We start from the raw sequence: 20,315 nt of genomic DNA on the forward strand, positions 1-20,315 counted from the left end.
AAAAATGATTAAGTGATTGCATAATTTAATGTACCCTGGGCATTTTTTTTTTTTGAGCATATTCATGTATTCTGGGACTTGCCAGCATATGTTCCTTCACTAAGGCTCAAGTGGCATACTAGAACATTGAATGGTCTCCATTTCCCACCTAAATATAACTTGTTTTCAAGCATACCTACTTAAAGTGAAAAGAGTGATGTGAAGGATACCACTATTTCATTTGTGCCCATAAAGATACCATTTGTGAACTCATGTTTGCTACTCCCAAGTCCAACTCAAGCCTACCTACATGGGATCTTTTATCACTACCCATGGATCTACCTATTTGATTTTTACAATTATTGGATATGGTGTCTGGCTGTGACTTTGTCCAAGACTACAGTCAGGTTGTGTCCAAGGCTGTTCCCCATATCACTGACCTAACTCCAATTTTATTACAAGCTTAAGCCATTATTCCATGCTGATCGCATAGGGACTCGACTTGCTTTTCTCCATAAGGCCCTTGTTTTGTATCATGAGTGCTTACACCCTTCTGTCCCTATTTCAGAATGGAGGAGGACCAGCATTTCTGTTTGAAGTGGAATAACTACCAGTCGAACATGACTGCTGTGTTCGACCAGCTACGAGAGAATGAGGCGTTTGTGGACGTGACACTGGCCTGCGAGGGCTCCCAGCTGAAAGCCCACAAGGTGAGGAACGTGGCTGCCTGTCCGGCGGTGCACCCGACAGTCCTCGGTATGTCTGGGCGGGGAAAACTCGTCATAGATGCAGAGCGATGTGACCCCTCACCGAGTGGTATGAACAGTTTGCCGATAAAAGGACGTTCACATTTATTTTCTTCTCTGGTCCGGGATGATGGGACCTGCCGGGATTTGACGGGATCTGCCTTCAGCGATGGAAAGGAGCTAGCTTTTGTAGCTTTGGTCAGGACATATGTTTTGAGTGGAGTATATGGATAAGCGACATCCCTTATATCGAAGCCTGCGAGGGATTCGTCATAGGGCATACGATTATATTGCTGTTCAACATTGGTTGATATTTATTTGACGTAAATGCGGAGTAGTTGCTGTATCCCGAACAGTAGACGGTCCTAGGAATAAGGAAGTCGTTCCAGTGTCGACTGCCGTTCACCCTGAGCAGGAGGCTATTGATGGCTCTTCGTCAGTATCTGATTATTCGCAGGTGCGGTACAACGCAATGCATTGATAATGATTCGGTTGATTGTCGACCATACTCTCATGTTTTCCAACAGTTTTCGATGAATATGGATGCTCCAGGATTGGACGAGAAGCGTTCGTGCTCGCGATATGGCGCTGAACTATGCACTGAAGTATTGATTCGATATCGTTCTTGGTTTTGATACGGCCTTGGTTTTCAGTGTCACTCAAAAAGGGAACGGTGTCAGCACAACTCCGGCGCATTGCGTTCTATTTTTTCTTGATATATTATTTGCAATATGAAATCGATCGGTTGATTTGATGTAAGCGCGGTCAGTTTACATGTAATCAGAGTTCCAGGGTTCGTCCCTCCTTACAGCGCCAATTTAATATGTCGTCGTCAATGCGGCATGTCTGCAAATGTTCGATTTGCTCACTGGAATGTGCCCATTAGTTTGTCTCATGAGCGATAGGTAGGGGGTCCTAACCCTCCCACCCCACCGATATTACTAGACCCTTCCCTGTCAGAATTTAGGGATTATGTATGTGGAGCATTAACCTTTTTTTATTATAAACGGATTATCCTAAAGGACTGGCGAAATGCATTCGATGTCATCCCGGTTGTCGCATTTGTATTGAACGTTCATTTCATATTTTTATCTTAACAATAATTATCGTTCAGTACATTTACGTCGCACAATTATTTTGGCTTCGAATAGGCTATTCTTGGTCGGTTCATCAATTACCTGTATTGCTCATGCTGGCATATTCTCTGCCTCTCTGAATATCCATATGGTGCATGCCTGCTCTTTTTAGCTCGTCCGCTCTCTGCCGGCCCTTTTCGTTGTTTCCATTGCGCCGGGACTGAGACGGCAGGGAAAGTAGGTCGACCGGAGCGCCGCACCGCTCCGGCCGGGCCATGAACAGCGTGAAACACTTCTCCCGGCGGCCGGCCTCTGTCTGATTGTGCAGTGGCGCTGTCGAGCCGCTCTCTGAGCCGTGCGGATCGAGCATGTTTATGTTTTGCTACATATTCGCTTTTGTTGTCACTTTATCCAGCGTTTTAATTCATACCCCAATTATTTTTCCACAAAGGTTCTTTTTTCTCCAGTCGCTGAGGTGTTTATTTCAGTTCTTGGTTGCGTCTATCTCTAAGATGGTATTCTGCGGGCTATGTGAACTTCCCACAACTATATCTAGGGCGTGCAGAAACGTTCACTGAGCGAAGTCGGCTGCAAACTGTCACTGGGAACTTGCAGAAACTCTGCACCGAAATATGGTCCATCTTCCCGGCCATGACAAAACTTTTGTGGGCACGAATTCGTCGCCTCCGCTGCAGACGGAGGTGGGGCGGTCGGGGGCAGGAGCTGTGCCGAATTCGTCTTTCCATTGTGTCCGGCGGTGCCCTGGGTGCCCCGGCACGGCGCCCGCCGGGTGGTGTTACCGTCTCGGTTGCCGCTGTGTTGAAGGCGACACGTGGCACTGTGGGGACAAGGGTCGGACGGCGCCGCTCGCATGACGCGGCGCAACAAGAGCGCCTCGGTATCAGATCAGCGGCACCGCGGGCGCTGCACAAACTCTACTGAAACCCGGCCTGCGGCTGCTGTTTTTGGACGGCCATTGCGCCCGCCCCGTGTGCTAGTCTCGCAGAGATGAGCGGCTGGCAGCGTGCACAGAGAGCTGCGCGCTGGGCCGTTATCATGCGCTGGCAGACGGACCCGTCTCGAAAACCGGTCGGCTGAGGTGGGCCGCGCGCACACGGCCGCCCGCTGCCGAAGGCCACCGTCTGCAGTCCTGTGAGGAGCAGGTGGCGATTTCACGCCGTCCTGCTCGGCCGGCAGCCGCTGCTGCCGAGCGGCGGGCGGAGCTGAGGGCGGACCGGGCCGAGCTGCTCCGAATGTGGGCCGCCGCCGCCGGGCGGGCCGAGCCGCCGTTTTCCCGCCGCCATGAGCGGCTGCAGGCGCGCCGCGCTGCATGGGAATCAGCAGCGGCGGCTGTGCGTGGCCCGGCATGCGGCGCGCTGCCAGCGGCCGCCGCATGACCCCATTCTGGCCCGACCTTGGCCACAGGCAGACGGCGCTGAGTGCAGGCAGAGAGAAAAGGCCCTCGGCCGCTTCCCCGACGCTGATCAGATAGCCGAGTTGGCGGCGCGGCGGCGGCAGAGAACTCGGGCCAGGATAATCCCCGAGCGTGGACCTTGGCGGGCCGAGTGGGTCCGATCAACGGCTCACCGGCGGCGAAGGTCCCCGGCGCACGGGAGGAGGCGATACCTGATTAGGGGTCGGGCATCTCGACAGCAGTCGCACGTATTTGAGGGATTGGCGTAGCAAACCCAACAGGATCGCCTTTAGTTGCCAATGGCCAGGCAAGAGTTAAAACAACAACGTGGAATTCGATGCGAATTTCAGGAAGCAGACAGGGTTTTGAGACTTTGCATTGTCGAGGCCGTATCTTTGATGAGGCTTGTCACCGCCGTGATATCTGGGCCGACTATTGTCTTTGGAAGACTTCCAGAGCAGAGGTCAGCGCTATAAACACATCAGTTATAACAAACTGTCCCAGATTGATCGAATAAAAATGGAAATGAATGCCCCAGAACGCTGTGTGAATGACGTATGGCGCTCTTTCTCATGTCTTCTCATAGCCATTTCACAAAAAAAAGTAAACGAGTACCAAAGAGCTCTGGCCGATTGTCCAAAGCGAGAATATGATAGCCTGCCCTCTTTATCAGGCATGCGTTTGAAACAAAAACGCTATCATCTGCCACTACTCCGAACAGAGTGGTAACAGCGCCTGTGGCGGCATCTTCTCTGCAGCACTCGAGACCGCTTTCACAGAAACTGACAGCGGGATTCTAACCAAACTCATTACCGCCTAACTCCCACTCTGCTCTGTTTTACTTTCGAACCCTTTCGAACCCTTCTCTTTAGTTTCAGACTGCCTGCTCTTCTACTGCATTGGTGTAGTTGTTACTCTGGGCTCCGGGGAATGGTTCCATTATCCTAGCCATATGCACGATACTGATGGTGATAAAATGACACTATAAAGCCATTCAGCCAATCCCTGGCTTTGGAGAAGTGAACTTCAGTAACAAAGGACCAGTTAGCGCTTAAAGCATTGACACGTAATGCGATGGAAAACCTAGAAAACGGCGCAGCTGACATGGAACAAGGCAATGGAATGCACCAACTCATTCACATTCATTTATGATGCGAGAACAAAGTGTCATGCTTAACGATGATGAAAATCAGTGGACGAGACTGTCTGATCCTTCACACGCCTCGCCCTTTGAATCAGCCATTTCTCGTTCCTTTTGTTCCACTTTGAATGCATAATCAAGTTGCCTTGACGATACGCCTGGGTGTCGTTTATCTTTTCCTTTGCGCGCCTCCTGCAACCCACCCCGGTCTCTCTCCGCGCTCTCACACTCCCATTTCCATATCCCACTCCCATATCGATCCTCTTTACCACCTAGCTCGAAGGAGCTTTCTCTGTCTTTACGCGAGCGAACCCGTAATGTGCTCGGACAAAGTAACATCTTCAGTCGCTTACGATGTCTTCAATGCCAATGATACTCCTAAGTCCCAGCTGCTTACGATGCCCCTAGCTGCTATTGACACCCAGCTGCTTACGATGTCTTTAGTGCCAAAGATACTACGAGCTGCTTACGACGCCTTCAACTGCTTATGATACTCTCCATTGCTACTTACGGATTACGATGTCTTCAGCTGATTTTGGCACTCTCTGCTGCTGAAAACGCCCCCAGCTGCTACGATGCTCCCAGATACTACGATGCCTACCGCGTTCTGAGCTTTGGCTGCATAGTGCTTAGTGCTTTACGATACATAGTGCTTAGCTAGTGCGTCCTGCCGAGTCCCCAGTGGCTTGGCTTCGCCAGTGACCAGTCCGTTTCACCCATGTGTAACACGTGGAAGCAACAGTTGAACACCCAGCGTGATGCAGACAGCTGAGCTCATTACTCGGTAAAGTGCAGAGCCACCGCCCTTGTAGAATGTATGTAGAGTCAAGCTACCACCGTTCCAAGCCATCCAGACAACTGGAACCTGTTTAAATCAAAGCAGCTCTGTGGACCGGCCGAGTGGGCGGGCGTGCGGCGGTGTCGCTCCGGCCACCGCTCTACTACAGTAGTGGCGTGCCAGCCGTGACCTGTTGACATCGGCCCGAGTATACCGTGCAGCCTGCTGCAGACGGTCGCGGTCGCAGGGACGGCCCGCTGCCCCGCCCCTCCGCTCGGTGGGCGGCACGGCAACACGGTCCAGCACAGGTCACTGACTTGGGATGCATGGAAGAGCTCCTACCTGACTCGGAAAAATCGCTCTTATACATACCCGAAATTCCACGTCCCGTTGTGTTTACGTGGCAAAGAGTCATCTTCCGGTTGCAAGCTTCCATTTGGGTATGGGTTTTCGACCCCAAGGGCTAGCTCGTAATCGTCATGTAATGTGTATGTCATTACCCTTGACGGACCTTGCAACGTGAGCATCTCAAACCGCTTAGCAAGGACATGACGCAACATTGCACAAAAATACCGTGCCCCCGAAACGCATTCATCATAAAATCAATAATCTAGAGCAATGTCGCGGACCATCAGGATCGTCACGGACCTGTAACGGTACCGCCACGAACTCCTGGTATATATGACGGCGCTAACAAGTCTCTCTCCCTCGGTCTCCCGTATCTCCCGTGGCTGCGCCGGACGGCGATAATAGTTTCGGTAATGAGCGGCGCGGCGGGCGGCGGCCGTGGCCGTGGCCGCGGCTCCTCCGTTCTACCCCCGTGTAAACACCGAGCGCCGGCCGCTGACGGATGGCGTTCGCGAGCCGGTCACGAGCCGAGCGGCGCGTCCTCCCCCGCCTCCGCCGCCGCCGCCGCCACCAGCCACCTGACACTATCAGTCTGGTATGCCGAAAACATGCCCCCGCCGCGCCGGCGGACCCTGCAAACCGTCGCTGTTTGGTTTCAGTCGTCCGGTATTGCGCATGAGGAGTAGGTATTATGGCGGCGGGTGGTTGAGGGAGGGGCATGGGACGACCTGTTTACCCCAGCTCTGTTTCGCTGCAGTGAATCGGTCGCGTGGGTCGGCCGGCGGCGACCAAGTGATGACGCCGTTGAATATTACCAGTCACGACAGCCGGGAGGAGTGGGTCGGGCCCCGGCTCACGGCGCAATTACATATTTATCGCTCTGTGCCGAGCGGCCGGCCGGCCGGCTCGACGGACAGCCAGAGACAAAGGCCGCTGTCGGCTCGGCTGTTCCGCCCCAGTGAAGGTGGCGGCGCGATAGCGGGCGTAATCCCGTCCACCGGCGACTGTTGGACACGGAGCCGGTGTCGGGCCGACGGCAGTCCCGCGGGGCGCTGCGCCGCCCACCGGCCATGGTCGGCGCCGGCAGCCATGGCAGCCACACCCGGCAGCGGGGAGCGATGCGTTGACCCCGGCGATCGATGAGGTGCCGCCGCCGGCCGCCCTCGACTCGGATGCTGAGCCGCCGCGGCCGCCGGCGCGCCCTGTTGCACGCCCGGTCAAAGCCCGGACCGGGCGCCGTCGGCTCCGGCGGTTCCATCGTCGGTGGAGGCGGCCATTGACAGAGCCGGCCGCTGTCGCTCCGCGCGCGGCCCCGCCCTGCGGCCGAGAGCGGGGGCGGCACGCTCATAAAGACGGCGCGTGGCGCGGAATGGGGAGGCAGGTGGCACATCCGACCGGCATCCGCGCACGTGCGGCGGCCGATTGACCCACTCCGGTGACAGACAAACGCATACACTTGCCCTGCTGTCTCGAGATCGACAGAGGCAATCCATGCCCATGACCGATCCCAGAGCTCATCTGCGCCCATTGCAATCGCGGTCGGCGGCGCCGCTCCGTCTGACCTTTGGGAGGCTCAGGCGCGCCGTCCTGATCGCCGCCCGCATCGACGCTCCTTATTGCATAGTGTTATCGGCGCGGCGCGCTATTTGTTTGGAAAATCCTCGGCGCCGCCACCAAACGGCGCCCGTCGGGAGTGTTCCGAACGCCGCCTATCGAGCCGTCTGCATACCGGGAACGAGAAATGACGGGCCCATGTCCGACGGCGGCCACCGGGCGAAAACCACTCAGCGGCGCTCGTAAAGAAACAAATAATTGACAAGCGAACCGACCGCAACATGCCGGCTACGGTGATTTGCAGTGAGGGCTATGATAAGCCCTGTCCCTCATGGGCGCGCACCTGTAGCAGCGCCGGCTGGGCTGGGGGCGGCTGGGTCCGCGGCGGCTCCCAACTGTCCTATATCCTCCTCGGCAGTCCTTCCCTCGCCCATGACGGTCTGGTCGCGTGACCAGGACCCATGACGGTCGGCCGGGGACCGCCAATCCTCGTCGCCGCCTCCGTCGGCACACATCGCGGCCGCGTCTAATGACTGCTGTATTAAAGCACAGAGAAATCGATGAACCGGCTCCTTTGTCGGAAGTCGTTACTGCTAGCGGCTGGCGTCGGCTCTCGGAGCCCGCTGTGCTGACCGGACGTAATGAGCCATGATCTATGAGCTCTGTCTGAGTGTGTGGCTCCCCTGAGGGGCGGTGGGTACGCAGGAAAGCCCGCCGTATGGTCCCGAGTTCCGTCGCTCGAGCCGGGGAGGAGGGAGTTTCGTCGGTCGGTCGGTCGGTCGGTCGGTCGGCCTGGCTCGCCTGACGCGTCTGGCCTCGCCTGTCGGCCGGCTGGGCTCGGCCCGGCGCGGCTGCAGGCGTCATCGTAATTGAAGCGGCGTCTCGGAAATATCAGTCGTCTTTGTCCCCGGGCCTGCAGCGGAGGAGGCGGTGGGGAGAGGGCTGTGCTGACGACACCGACTCCGCCCCGATCAGTCGCAACGCCATCGGACCGCGCAACCCGCCCGACCCGGCTTCTCCGTCACAGATATGTGAGACAGTTGGGGCTCCAACAGAGCCAGGAGAGTCGGTAGGCAGGAAGGAGACATTTGAGATATAGACGGGAGAATCATAGACACAGTGTGGAGTATGGATGCATCAACATTGATCTCAGTCCTGAGACATTCGAGGCACATTCCTCATCCTGAGACATCAGAGTCACACTCCTGAAACATCGATGACACAGCCCTTGGGCATCGGAGACACAACTCTGATACATAAGTACCATGGCCAGGAGACGTCGGATATACAATCTAAATAGGAACATGTGAATCATTGAAGTCAAGAACAACGAACCCTTGGAACGTCTCACGGTCGCAGAAGGGCGCGATGGATTTCAGAGGGCTCAGAACGCCATACCAGACGACCCGAGTTTGTGCCTGCCTGCAGGTCATCATGAGACGCCAGAGGAGCTGGTAGGGCAGAGGGCACAGAACGGCCGGGAATCATCCGAGCGAGAGAGGCGCCAGACATCTGAGAGGCAGTCGGTCGAACAAACAGGGCAGGGCACGAAGGGCGCTTCAGAACCCCCGGGAGAGGCTGGCAAACTGCGCCATCGGGACTGGACCCACTGACTCGGATGGACGGGTTATCGGCGGAGAGGAGCGCGGACATCCGCGGCTCTCGCGCTGGAGCGCCTGCAGACTGCGATTCCGGATAGCCGGCGTGTTTTAGCTGGAAGAAAGTCGCGCTCGGCCAGTCTGCAGGGCGGTGCGGTGCGGCAGCGCGCCGCGGCGCTGAGGTCGTGTTGACAGTGTTATACTCTGCAGCCGCGCCGCGGCCGTCCCATAAATTCCCGACCGGCTGCTAGATCTCCTGACCGGTTCTTTATCGGCCCGAGTCCACCAACAAATTCGCAAGTTCTGAGCTCGTCCTCGCCCGCGTCCGATACGGTTCAAGTTTGCAGATATAGCGGACGGCTGGTCGCCGTTATCGACGCGCCGTATCGAGTCGCTGCCGCCGTGAATCATCGGCTCGTTTATAATGGTGGCCGCTGCCGCCCGTGATCCGCAGCCCGTTCGTGACTTCATCAAACGGCCTGCGCTGCTGATGGGCCTGCGGCGGCGGCGGCGGACGAGCGGGGAGGTCCCGCCGCCCGCCGCCGCCGCCGCGGTTGCAGCCCGCTCAGGCTCCGCTGTCTGGCTCATTTCAGCCTGTGGAGCAGTATATCGGGTCTCTCGGCATCCCGACTCGCCGCTCCCCAACTTTCTCTGATCGCTTTACCAGCGGCGGGTCAGTCATGCGCGGCAGCCGCCCCTGCAGGACCGGTCCGCAGGACGGCGGACGGCGGCCGAGCGGAGGGCGGAGTGCGGGTGAGACCGGTCCGGCCCGATCGGACGCGGCTTGAGACGTGACGGGATCATGGCGCCGCGCCGCGCCGAGCTGCTGACGGAGAGACCGGTGTCCAGTAGCAGCGGGCGTCCTCTGCAACGGAACACCTCCCACCAGCCACTGCGTGCCTCGGGGCAGTCGCCGCGCCGGACAGAGTTTCAGTTCTCAGAGACCGGCTTTATAGATCTACAGCGTCATGGTGCCGCTCTCTGCTGCTGACTCGGCGCAGGAGAGGGAGGCAGGTCGGCTAGGGCTCCCCGCGGACCACCCAGTCAGTGCAGAGACAGCAGCAGCCGGCGCGGACCAGCCGAGACTCTGATGACCTTTCTGATGTGGCCGAGTAAATCACGCCCCGGACGGCGCCACCGACGACCGAAAGGAAAATTGGCCGCCGGATCGCTGCGGAAGGCTTATTTCGGGTCTTCCATAAAACTTCCCGTCCCAGACACGAGTTATGACGCAATATGAGGGATCTGGGTTTTATTTGTAATGTGACAGATGGTCATTTGATGATCCATGGGGGTGGCGGCCGGCCTCGCTTTCCGGTCCTCCCGGAGGAGGCATTGTCGCAGAAACTCCAGCGAACAGCCTCTTGGCAAATCACTCGGCGAACTCGGCACTGGCGGCGGTGCCAGGCAAAACATGGCGCCGACATTTTACCTGAATCGAATGCCGGTGTGGGCGGTGCAGCGTTGCGGAAAGGTGTCGGCGCACTCGCTCGCCGCTGCACGCGCAGTGTTTATTTAGTCGGGATTCGGCTCGCGGCTGGCTATGCCGGTGACGCGGGGTTCGGTTGGCTCCATGGCAGGTGTCGGGGCCACTGACCCGCTGCTCCTCCGGTGTACGGCAGGCGCGCTCCACTCACGTTATTTCAGCGTGACGCTACCTGCTGTCAACTGTCAGCGACAGGTGATTGGTATGCTAATCGAATAACCCGAAATATCGCAGAGTCAATAGCGACGATCGTGGCGCTGACAGCCCGGCAGCGTCCTCGGCCGAGGCTCGCGATACGGATGCTGCCAATGTTTATTTTCAGAAGACATGAGCACCCATGAGTTGCACTGTGGAGGCGTTGCAACGTATCGCTTATCTGTCTAAACCACTCACCGTGTTGGCTTATGACATCTGATAAAAACGAACGTTTTCCTTCCTGACCTGTTTTCCCACTATTATCATTTACCACCAACCTCTACAGATCGGTCGGTCTGCGTCCCAACACAATAATACCACCAACAAAATCCACCAACAAAATGCCGCCAGGCTCTGTTATTGGGGTTTAGCGGTCGCCGCCGGTCGTCTCGTCTTACTACGGGTGGCCGGTGGCTGGCGTTTTTGTGCCCGTGAGTAGCGGGCGGTGTACGGGCACGTGCCCGTAGGATCTGTAGTGGTTTTTGTTGCCACACGAACGGGTGTGGCCGCCGAGCGTGCCTGATTACGGGGTAGAGGGGAAGGGGTAGGGTAGGGGGTGACTCCAGTGGTTTGCACTTATGTCATTTCATGGGAAAGAGAATTTCACGCTTGATTATTCAGCCTACCTGCGCTCTGAGCGAGTAGCTGCGCACGTCTTCTTGGTATGATTGGCACTCGACAGGCCTGCCACCTTTGGCGTTCCCAGCGCTATTCCCAATGCCACCAGGTTAGGTCTGAATGTAATCCGTTCACTGGGGACTATACCTTCCGGCGTGACCCGTTGTCAAAGGTCGTCAGGTGTAGAGAGGTGTTGAACGGAGGTCATCAGGTACGCCGGACCGGTAGTAGGTGGAGGTTGAGCTGACTGTCATGAGGACCAAGTGGCGCAGGAAAAGGGTTCCTCGCTGCCGCCGCCGCCTCGCTGCCGCCGCCGGGCCGCGCTGCCGCCGCCGCCGCCGCCGCCGCCGCCGCCGCCGCCGCCGCCGCCGCCCTCGCGTGTGCACAGTGTCGGCAGTGATGCACAGTAGCTGCCAACGGTACCCGAGTGGCATTATGGATCGTAAAACAAACCGAAACAAAATCACTCGCTCGGGTGCACCGTGCGAAATCAACAGTCGCTCCCGTCTTGGTCGGTAGTGGGGGTTTTCCTGGTGCGTTTTTGTGCACGGTGCAGTTGCAATAATGGAATTGATGTGACGTGAACGATAAGTCTTTGCTGAGTGGTTGATTTTTGTTAAAAATATTGCTAATCGTTCAACGTTTGGGTAGGTATTCACCATTCCCAAAGCACACAATAACGATATATGTATTGGAGAATATTGTGACATGTAGGGCGGGTAGCACAGTCCCAAGTTGCACTGCCACTCCTAATCAGTGCATGGAAAGCCCTGCCAGTCCATTTGGCGGCGTTGTTTGTCCGTGTGGGGTATACACACTGTGTTACACTGTGCAGCCGTCTCTGTCTGTGTCGCTGGTCTCGGGACTGTGGCGCTGCAGACGGCGCAGTGGCCCGTCCTGTCTGCCTGTCCGGCCGCCCGGGGCCCACTCCGGTGGGCAGGGGAGGGTGGCGCCCCGGCCCTGGTATGCCACCGCGTCGTTCGCTGTGCCCTGCTCCATGTCCAGAGCGGCGCGCTGTGGCTGGCCGCGATTCGCTCATGGGCTCGATGTTATTCTTACCAATGCGGTTTGCACTATAAACAACAGGAGTCGGGCTGGGCGGAATCGCTCCCAAACTGTCACAGCCAAGGACGAATTAACCGGCTGGTGGGCGCTGCCAGCGCGCAGCGGCGCTGACGCCTCTCACTGGCCAGCTGGCCCGGCCACGGAACAGACAGACTCCCTTCGCCAAAAACGACGCCGGCTTTTCGCGACAGTCTCCGTCTTTCCCGGTCTCACTAAAAATGACGCATGGCGTAGGCCCGTGCGGCGCTACCGCGCAGTTTATGCTGCGACGATGCTGCATAGTGCATAACTTGTAGGTTTTCCTTTGTGTACATCACATCACTTTAGCCTTCATTTGTCCTATTTATATTGTTGCTCGTTTGCAGTGCTCTCTTGCTTGAAAAGTCGCCGTGTTTGATGGTTTGAAATATTATAAGGCAATTGATGGTGTGCTTATGTGCATAAATCCAGTCACATGATGTGCGACCACTGACCAGTATGCTGAGCAATAACCCAAATATTTGGTGCGCGTTTGCACTTTGCAAGTAACCTAAGCAGCTATGTAGGCAATGAAACATCGGTATGACAACTCATTGGCTCATTTCGAGTGTTTGGTTTCTGAACTGCTATGGAGGCTTGGCATAGCATGAGTTGGTAGCCTAGCAATACATACAGTTGGTTCGTATGGCACCTTGAACTGTGCTGTGTACCGCTATGGCACGGATATGAATATGATACTTTTATAATTCACCCATTCAGTCTCGTGTAAATGTAGAACACCCCGCTTCCATGTAGGTTGTGTCACGGCTATGATAAGTGATAACCCAGCTAGTTATTCATACCGCACGTTTAGCACTCTGAGCAGCTATGTAGGCTGCCGCTCGTGGCCGCCCCCATCACGGGGCCTCCGTGATTTGGTTCGCGTCTGCGGTTCGCCGCCCCAAGGTGTCTGTGGTCACGCCGCCTCGCCCGTTCTCAGGCTTTCATGGTGCGGCGCGCGCTGCCAAACCCTGCCGGCCGCGCCTCGGCCCGGCAGAAATAGGGACGATGGCGCGCCACGGCAGATAAATGGCGCGACGGCCATCGCGGGGCCGTTATCCTCACCTGCTGATGAATGGCAGACGGGCCGGACCGTCACCTCCCCCCGGTCCAGAGGGGGGGGGGGTGTCACTGGAAGAGGACCGACCGACGCTCTGCTTCTGGCAGGCAGCGAGGTTCGACAGTCGGTGACGTAGAGTGGATTGGGAGTGGAGCAACGAACTGAGCGGAAGGAGCCTCGAAAGTGGAAGTGTGAAATGAAAGCAAAGATAGATGCGCGGAAATGCGGGCTTGCCACTGAAGACATACTGGTTTGGACTTTGGACAGACACTGTTGGATCCATTGTCTATGCATTCTGGCTGGAAGGAAGTGGCTGAGAACTAATCCATTGATCATGTGGTCTCACCGACTCGCCATGCAAAGAGTTGCAAAATGCCTATCGGATATGTAACCCCACCCCGTCGACAGTCGAGGAGTGGCTGCCGTCCCGCGCCGGGCGCTATGCAGATTATGATAAATGACATCTCGCCGACCGGGTGGGCGGTTCGCCACCCCACAGTGGGTCAGCCGGGCTCATCAAGGTCTCCGGTCCACTACCGGTCGCAGTCGATCCACTGCCGACCGACGGCTCGCGCCACAGGTGTGCCGTGATTAGTCCGGAGCGCCGCCGCACACAGGGCCGATCGCCAGGTCTAGCACGACATGGGTAAAAAAATCGAACTTTGTGGATGTGCAATGAAACCTATACCAATTTGTTCAAAAATGATCATACTACATTGCTGTGGTCTTTGTTTTCCAACACAATGGCTATTTCATGGCGAAAACTCAGCTTAAACACGAACTTCGGAATCGTTTGGACCGAACTCGTCCCCCGCACTCTTCGACAACGTATCTTTGATCCACGAAAACAATCACAATTTGAGGAGGAATTCCACATTTATATACATCAAACGATAGCTCCGGGTCTGCAGAACACACCTAACCACATGAAAATGGCGAACTCTTACTTGGTTATGATGTATTGGCACCGCAAAGATTTAAAGACGAAAATATAATTTCACATAATTGATGTCACACACAAATAGACTTTTAAAAAAAGTACCGCAGAGTACCGCTTCGAAAATCTCGCTACATGTCAATGATTCATTGCACTACAAGATCCGACAGTCATTTTTTGCGACTTTTTGCGACTTTGGATGTAGCAGCCAAACATCAACCCGCGCCGGACCGGTGCTCGGCGTCAAACGCGCCGGGCCGGGAGGTGTTGATTGAACACTCCCCTTCTAACTCGGCTCTTGGGCCACATAGCGACACGTAGTAAGTGGCATTCGAAAGAGCGCCCGAAATTCCAGATGGAGTAATTAGTCATTTCTAGGTCAGGTCAAAGGTCACGCCACCAGAGGTCATCAAAGGTAGAATGTTGCATTTATCAACATTTATCGAAAACCGGCTCTTACATCGGGGACCAATAGAGCTACATCGTTGCGGAAAAGTGCATTCAATTGCTCTTTTAGCGGTCTTTCTGAAATAAGCCCTCAGATTTGGCTTAACCCTCGCCCCTAGTGGTGTTTTTCCAGCCGCGAACGTATAGAAGGGGTCCGTTGGACCCCCCGCCGTTTCGCCCCTGATCGGGCTAGAGCTTCGCGGAAAAGACGAGCGTGTTGCCCGTGACAAGAGGAAGCTGATGATACCCAATTGTAAGGTCCTAGGTCATCGATTGACCTTCCAGGTCAGGTCAATGACCCAAAAGTCGGGAAAATCGGGATCTGTTAAAACGTCGTAAAGGGTGGCTGCTATGGGTTTTTTTGGGTGCTGATCACGAATATAATATTATTTACGGTCATAGATGATGTCTTCATACATTTAGGCCAGGTCGGGTCAGGTCAGGTCAGGTCAACTAGTAAGGGTTTTGCCGGGTATTTGCAGTAGGTGGCAACCGCCTCTGACAGCTTTGTAACATGTTACGAAGGCACCAAAGCTACATAGTAAATGTTCAAATGGTTGCTAGATTCGAATTCAGCTCCAAAAACTAGCCTAGAAACATGTAAAACTCGAAAAAGTGAACCAAGGTCATCAAAGGTCAATGACCTTACCTGACCTTCTGGTGACCTTGACACCCATTCTAATGCATGGGAGCAACATAATATCCCATGTTTGAACGCTTTAAACCAAGAAAAGACTGCAAACCCGCGGCTAATGCGAGCCGACATACGCTGAATCGCGATTCCGGCCAAACATGGTCTCGAAAGAAGGTCACAGGTCAAAGATCATGAAGGTCAGGGTCATGAAATTTTCAGCTTAGCTGTAAAAGTAGTTATCGCGAGGGTACTGAAAGTTTCGTTGCGATCGGCCGCTTTTTACGTGAATTACTCGCAAAAAACCAAGGGTTCCGTTCGAAGATTCAGGCCCTGTCGCGCTAGAATGGCATATCGGCCCACTGTGCGCCGGCCGACACCGGCACCTCGTCGGTCGGCGGGGCGGCGCCTCGTAAAGACGCACACGTCAAACTAATGCCGCTTTATGGCCAGTGTGTGACGATCTGACACTGCCTGGGCGGTGGTGAGTGATGGCGCCCCGGGGGCCGGTTTAGCCGCGGCGCCGGCCCCGATTCATTGTTGGTATTTGTGAACGTCAGCCGAGCCACTGCTGTGGATGGCCGATCATAAGAGAACGTCAGTTGGGAGAACCGACCACCGTCTGGCCGGCTGTTATCCTGCGCACAGACGCCGTCCAGTGATGGAGGCCGGTGGCCGTGTCATTTTTCTCGTACAGCCCGGCTTAGTGCGAGTTTCACACGTTGTTCTGCGCCTGCTAACCTTCACCGCCGCTTTTTGCGCCGGCTCTGGCCACTCTGTTGTGCTGCCTGCACGGGCATTTTGCAGGTTTTCCCTTTCGCCCGCCGCTCTCGGCGCCGAGTGGTCAGGCTTTGTGTAGGTACTTGTACCCTGAACCCGAGTCCGTCGCCGCGGCCGGCGCCGGCGCCGCCTGCTGTTGCCTCGTTCTATCGGCGGCCGTTGCTCGTGCTATCGTCGGCTCTCTTCTGTCTGTCTGCAGACGTCAGCCGGCGCGCCATGCTTCGCTCATGTCCGTCTCTTATCGGTCTCTGTGGACCGGCCGCCACCTGGGTCCCTCCCACCCGCTCGGTCACACGAGACTCTGTCCCTCTGTCTCTCGTCTTGAGCCTCATCGGCGCGGCTGTCTCGGCGCCTCTCCGGCCACCCCGCCCCTCCCCGTTTGCAGTCTGGGGCTTTATCCGGTCGTTCCCAATATACCGGTAGCTGAGAGTCGCGGGCGCGGCCCATGTTCGTCGTATTGGCTGCTGTGGCGCGGCCCCGCCCGGCGCTGCCGTCTCGCCACTGAAGCTGCGCGCGCGCTGATCTTCGCCCGCCAGCGCGTGCGGCAGCCATTGTTGCAGCGTTCTGATCAATGCCGCCGCTGCCGCCGTCGGCCGATGTATCGGCCATGGGAGGCGCCGCCCCCGCCCCCGCCCCCGCCCCCGCCCCGGCCCGGCCCAGCCGCTGCCGTCGAGCCGGCAGACGCCACGGCTACCTTTGTACCGGCTCCTGTGTCGACCCATTGTTTCGTCGGGCGGGCGCGAGCCATCGGCTCCGGTTGCAGAGATGCGCGCCGTGCCGCAGCGGTCGGGCCGTCCCGACCTTGGCGGACCAAACGGCCAGCCATGTGCCGTCATGCAGCCGAGCGCGAGAACGGAGCTCTCTGTATTGATCGGGCGAGAGTGGAGCACGCGGCGGCGGCGGCGGCGGCCGGGCGCCGGTCGAGCCGGCCGATCAGCCGTCACGGGCCGTGCATAATGCGTCCGGCGACTGGCTTTGTGGGCTCCTCAGGCAGCGCCGACCTGTTGCCGCCTCCGCGGCGCCGATCAATGACGGCTGCCATGACTGCCCTCCCATCCTACCCTCCCTCCCTCCCTACGCCTCCGCTCGCTTCGACTGCGTGCCATGACCGGCGGCAGCGCGCGGCGGTGCCTAATTTTAGATGCCGTCCGCCGAACCGGCACGGTGGAGGCGCTGTGCAGTAGCTGTGGCCGTGAGAGGCGCCCGCCGCGCGCGGCTGACGGCTGCGGTGTCCCGCTCCGTCGAGCGGCGCCTCTACTGAGCGGCCCGAGTGTGCATGTATCACAGAATCACACCCAGGGAGCCTGAACGGGCCCTGTGGGAGTCGGCAGAGCCGGCCGTACGCGCTATGGCCACACCGCCCACACGGCACGGCAGCCGGTAGACAGACCGAGCAACATGTGCCTGCACGGTTCGGGCGACGCTGCACGATACCTACCCGCCGCCGTCATGTGGCTATGGAAACAGCCGGGCGGCCGCCGTGCTGTCGAAGGTGAACCAGTTTCAACGCGCCGCCTCGGCAATGAATGGGTACGCATCGGCTGGCCGCGGCGGCGGCGGCGGCGTCAAACCACGGCCACGGCGAGCTTCGGTGGCTCGGTAGCTAATTGGCGCTCGGAGCCGCTGGGCCGCCGCCGCTGACCCCGTTCCCGGGTGGCGAATACCGCACCCGCTCCACGCACTGATGAATGAGCGCGTATCGGAGTTGACGATGGTGGCAGCTCATGGAAGCCCGGCGCTACCGCTGTCGTTGTTACCTCCGCCGCATTTGCAGTCGTTGCAGTGCACCCGCGGTTTTATCGGGTACATGGTGAGTCGGTAGCGGCGCCGACAGCCCTCTCCGCCCGGCCGCTGACCCCGTATTTACGTTGGACCGAGCCGAGCTGCTCGGCCTCCGGCTGGCTGCGTGTCGAGACAATGGAGAGGGAGGAACTGTGCCACAGCGCGCCACGGTGGCTGGCTGACCCGGCCTATGACGCTAGTCAGATGATTGTTGCAGGCTTTCATGCAGTCTCAAAGTCAAGATTGCCATGAACGCTGGATTGTCTTCGACTCGCTAGGACAAATGGTGGATGACATCGGCATTGATTGATTTTATTCTCCGCATTCTCTCTGTCTCTTGTTTTCTTTGTTCTGCCGGCTGGTTCTCCCTCTCCCATATGCATTCCATGCTCCTGACCGGACCCCAGAGGAGGCGGATGCCCTCTGGCGCGCGCCTTGTGCACGTATCAGTATGTGGTGAACGGCCGGCGCGCGTGCCGCGTTCCTGCTCCGAACCGCCCTCCTGTCCGCCTTGTCCGTCAGACCGGCCCAGAGCGCGCCGGGGCTCAGCGGCGGCTCGCATGACCGGGCCGGCCCCGAAAAGGCCGCAGCCCGCCTGTCAGGCAGCCGGGCGGCGCAGCGCATAGTTTTCCGGGAACCGGTCCCGGCGAACGGAGCGGCGCGCACAATGTATGCAGCGCCGCCGCCTGCACCCAGCAGGTTATGCTAAGCGGAGCCGGCCGGCGTGCATGGCTCTCCTTGTTCTCCCTTCCTTGCCGGGTACGGGGCGCGGGCGCAGCCCCGCTGCCGCCGCCGACACGCCGGCCGCAGGGCATGAGAATGTCATACATTTCAAGCAGGCAGAAGCAGGACGCGTGAAACGCGCCGCGGAATGGGAACGGTCACCAGATCCGGCTATTGCCAGTCGGCATGGCGAGAAATTCGCTGCCGAGATTCGGAGCCCGTTTGGCTGCGTTTGTAGTCATGGGACGGTTGTTCTGTATTTTCGGGTAATAGTCGAGCTGATTTGGCCTCATGTGGGCTCCATGTTACCTTGGTTTCTGTCGCGAGCAAATTGGATGTAGCATCTTGCAGCTTTCTCGTCACATCCTACCGATGTTATTTCTTTGCTCCGACTGTACTTCGGAGCGACCTATCTTATCGAAGGCACGGGTGCATTGGGATCGAATTCTTTCAGAGCTAAATAAAACTCTACCTATAGTTAGTTACCTTTTTGTCCTCGCATACCTACAAGCTGAAATTTGACATTTTCACTATCACATAATTTGTTCAAAGCTGTGCTCAATACATACGGTAAAAATCAAAAGGCCATTACATCTGAAATATTTGCGGTACCCAATATCTTATATAATTCACCAATTACCAAGCCCCGATTATGATTGTGTGTGGCTAGTCATAGTGCGTTTTATCATGTATCACTAACATTCAGACATCAAACTCTAACGTTACGCTCCTCTGTTCGGCAGGTGGTGTTGTCCGCGTGCTCGCCGTACTTTCAGTCTCTGCTGCTGAACAACCCGTGTAAGCATCCGATCATCATCCTCCCGCGGGACGTGCGCTACTCGGACCTGCGGCACGTCATCGAGTTCGTCTACAAGGGCGAGATCGACGTGGCGCAGGAGCAGCTGGACAACCTGCTGCAGACCGCCGACCAGGTGAGCGAGATAAACATGCGGGACAACCTGCTGAACATGAACACTGAATATGAACCTTGCACCTTGCTAATGCGTATTAGCAAGGTGAGGAGGACATCATGTTCGCTAGACAACATGCTGGCTAGCCTGGTACAGGCCAGGATGGCTGGCCAACATGCTGGAAAAGGCTGACGAGATGCTAAAAGTGGCAGCTTTGCATGGAAAGGTGGTTGACCCGCTCATCAGTGACAAAGGATGGATACTGGATATGTAGAGACTGGGTGGGTTTTGTAGAGACGCCTTCCCACCCTAGGCGGTACTGACAGACCAGAAGCTGATGGTGAAACTGCTGTCTGCCGACAATTATCAGCCAACCGACCGCCGCAATACTGTTGACCTCGCGGGGTCAGGTGAGGTGCTGGTACAATCTGCTTCAACTGCTCGCCAGCATGGCAAGACGTTTCAACAGGTGGAATGGCCGGTGGCGTCGGCTTTGCCATTGGGAGGCTAGCTGGCTACGAGTTGCGATTCGCAATGCGCATGGCTGTAAAATTCTGTTGAGCTTGTAGGATCCCTGGGCAATGTTTATGCTGATTTGAGGAGTTTGATGGCGTCTATTCGCCGTAGAATAAACTGCATATGGAGGGTCATTGACACCCGCCCTGCATCAAGTAACCTTCAGCCGGCGAGTATTTGCGTGCACGGCATCACATGACGCAGCAGTCTGCAAACTGCCCACCCGGCAACTCTCTCTCTGCCGTGCAGACTCACAGGTCTGCAACTGACGGGAGATTTCAGTGAGCCAGTGAAGGCATCTGACGGACGGTTCCGGCGGTGCACTGCTCAGTGCTCACCAGGTCTGCACGCATCAAACGCTGTGCTTATGGCCGATCGTTGATAGTCATGATGGCCATGGTTGATTGGATACCCTAACCGGAGGCCTGAGCTTGCCTGGATTATGTGATTAGCAGCCTGTCCGCCGGCCGGAAGTGTCGAGACGAGGACTGTCCACGGGTCATGAGTGGCCG

General features: G+C 57.0%; 1 protein-coding gene across 1 annotated transcript in view; it reads left to right on the top strand.

The window, feature by feature from the left end:
- Nucleotides 1-20,315, top strand: part of LOC122389744 (protein bric-a-brac 1-like) — a gene marked incomplete at its 3' end in the record, with an annotated part of 47,661 nt that overhangs the window by 1,418 nt on the left and 25,928 nt on the right. Inside the window, exons 2-3 of the mRNA XM_043382068.1 lie at nt 548-689; nt 19,120-19,308. Of these exons, the coding sequence (XP_043238003.1) occupies nt 549-689; nt 19,120-19,308 (330 nt within the window). The remainder of the gene's footprint in view (nt 1-547; nt 690-19,119; nt 19,309-20,315) is intronic.

This window comes from Amphibalanus amphitrite, unplaced genomic scaffold, assembly GCF_019059575.1.
Source record: "Amphibalanus amphitrite isolate SeventyFive unplaced genomic scaffold, NRLGWU_Aamphi_draft 000369F_arrow, whole genome shotgun sequence".
Classification (NCBI taxonomy): Eukaryota; Metazoa; Arthropoda; class Thecostraca; order Balanomorpha; family Balanidae; genus Amphibalanus; species Amphibalanus amphitrite.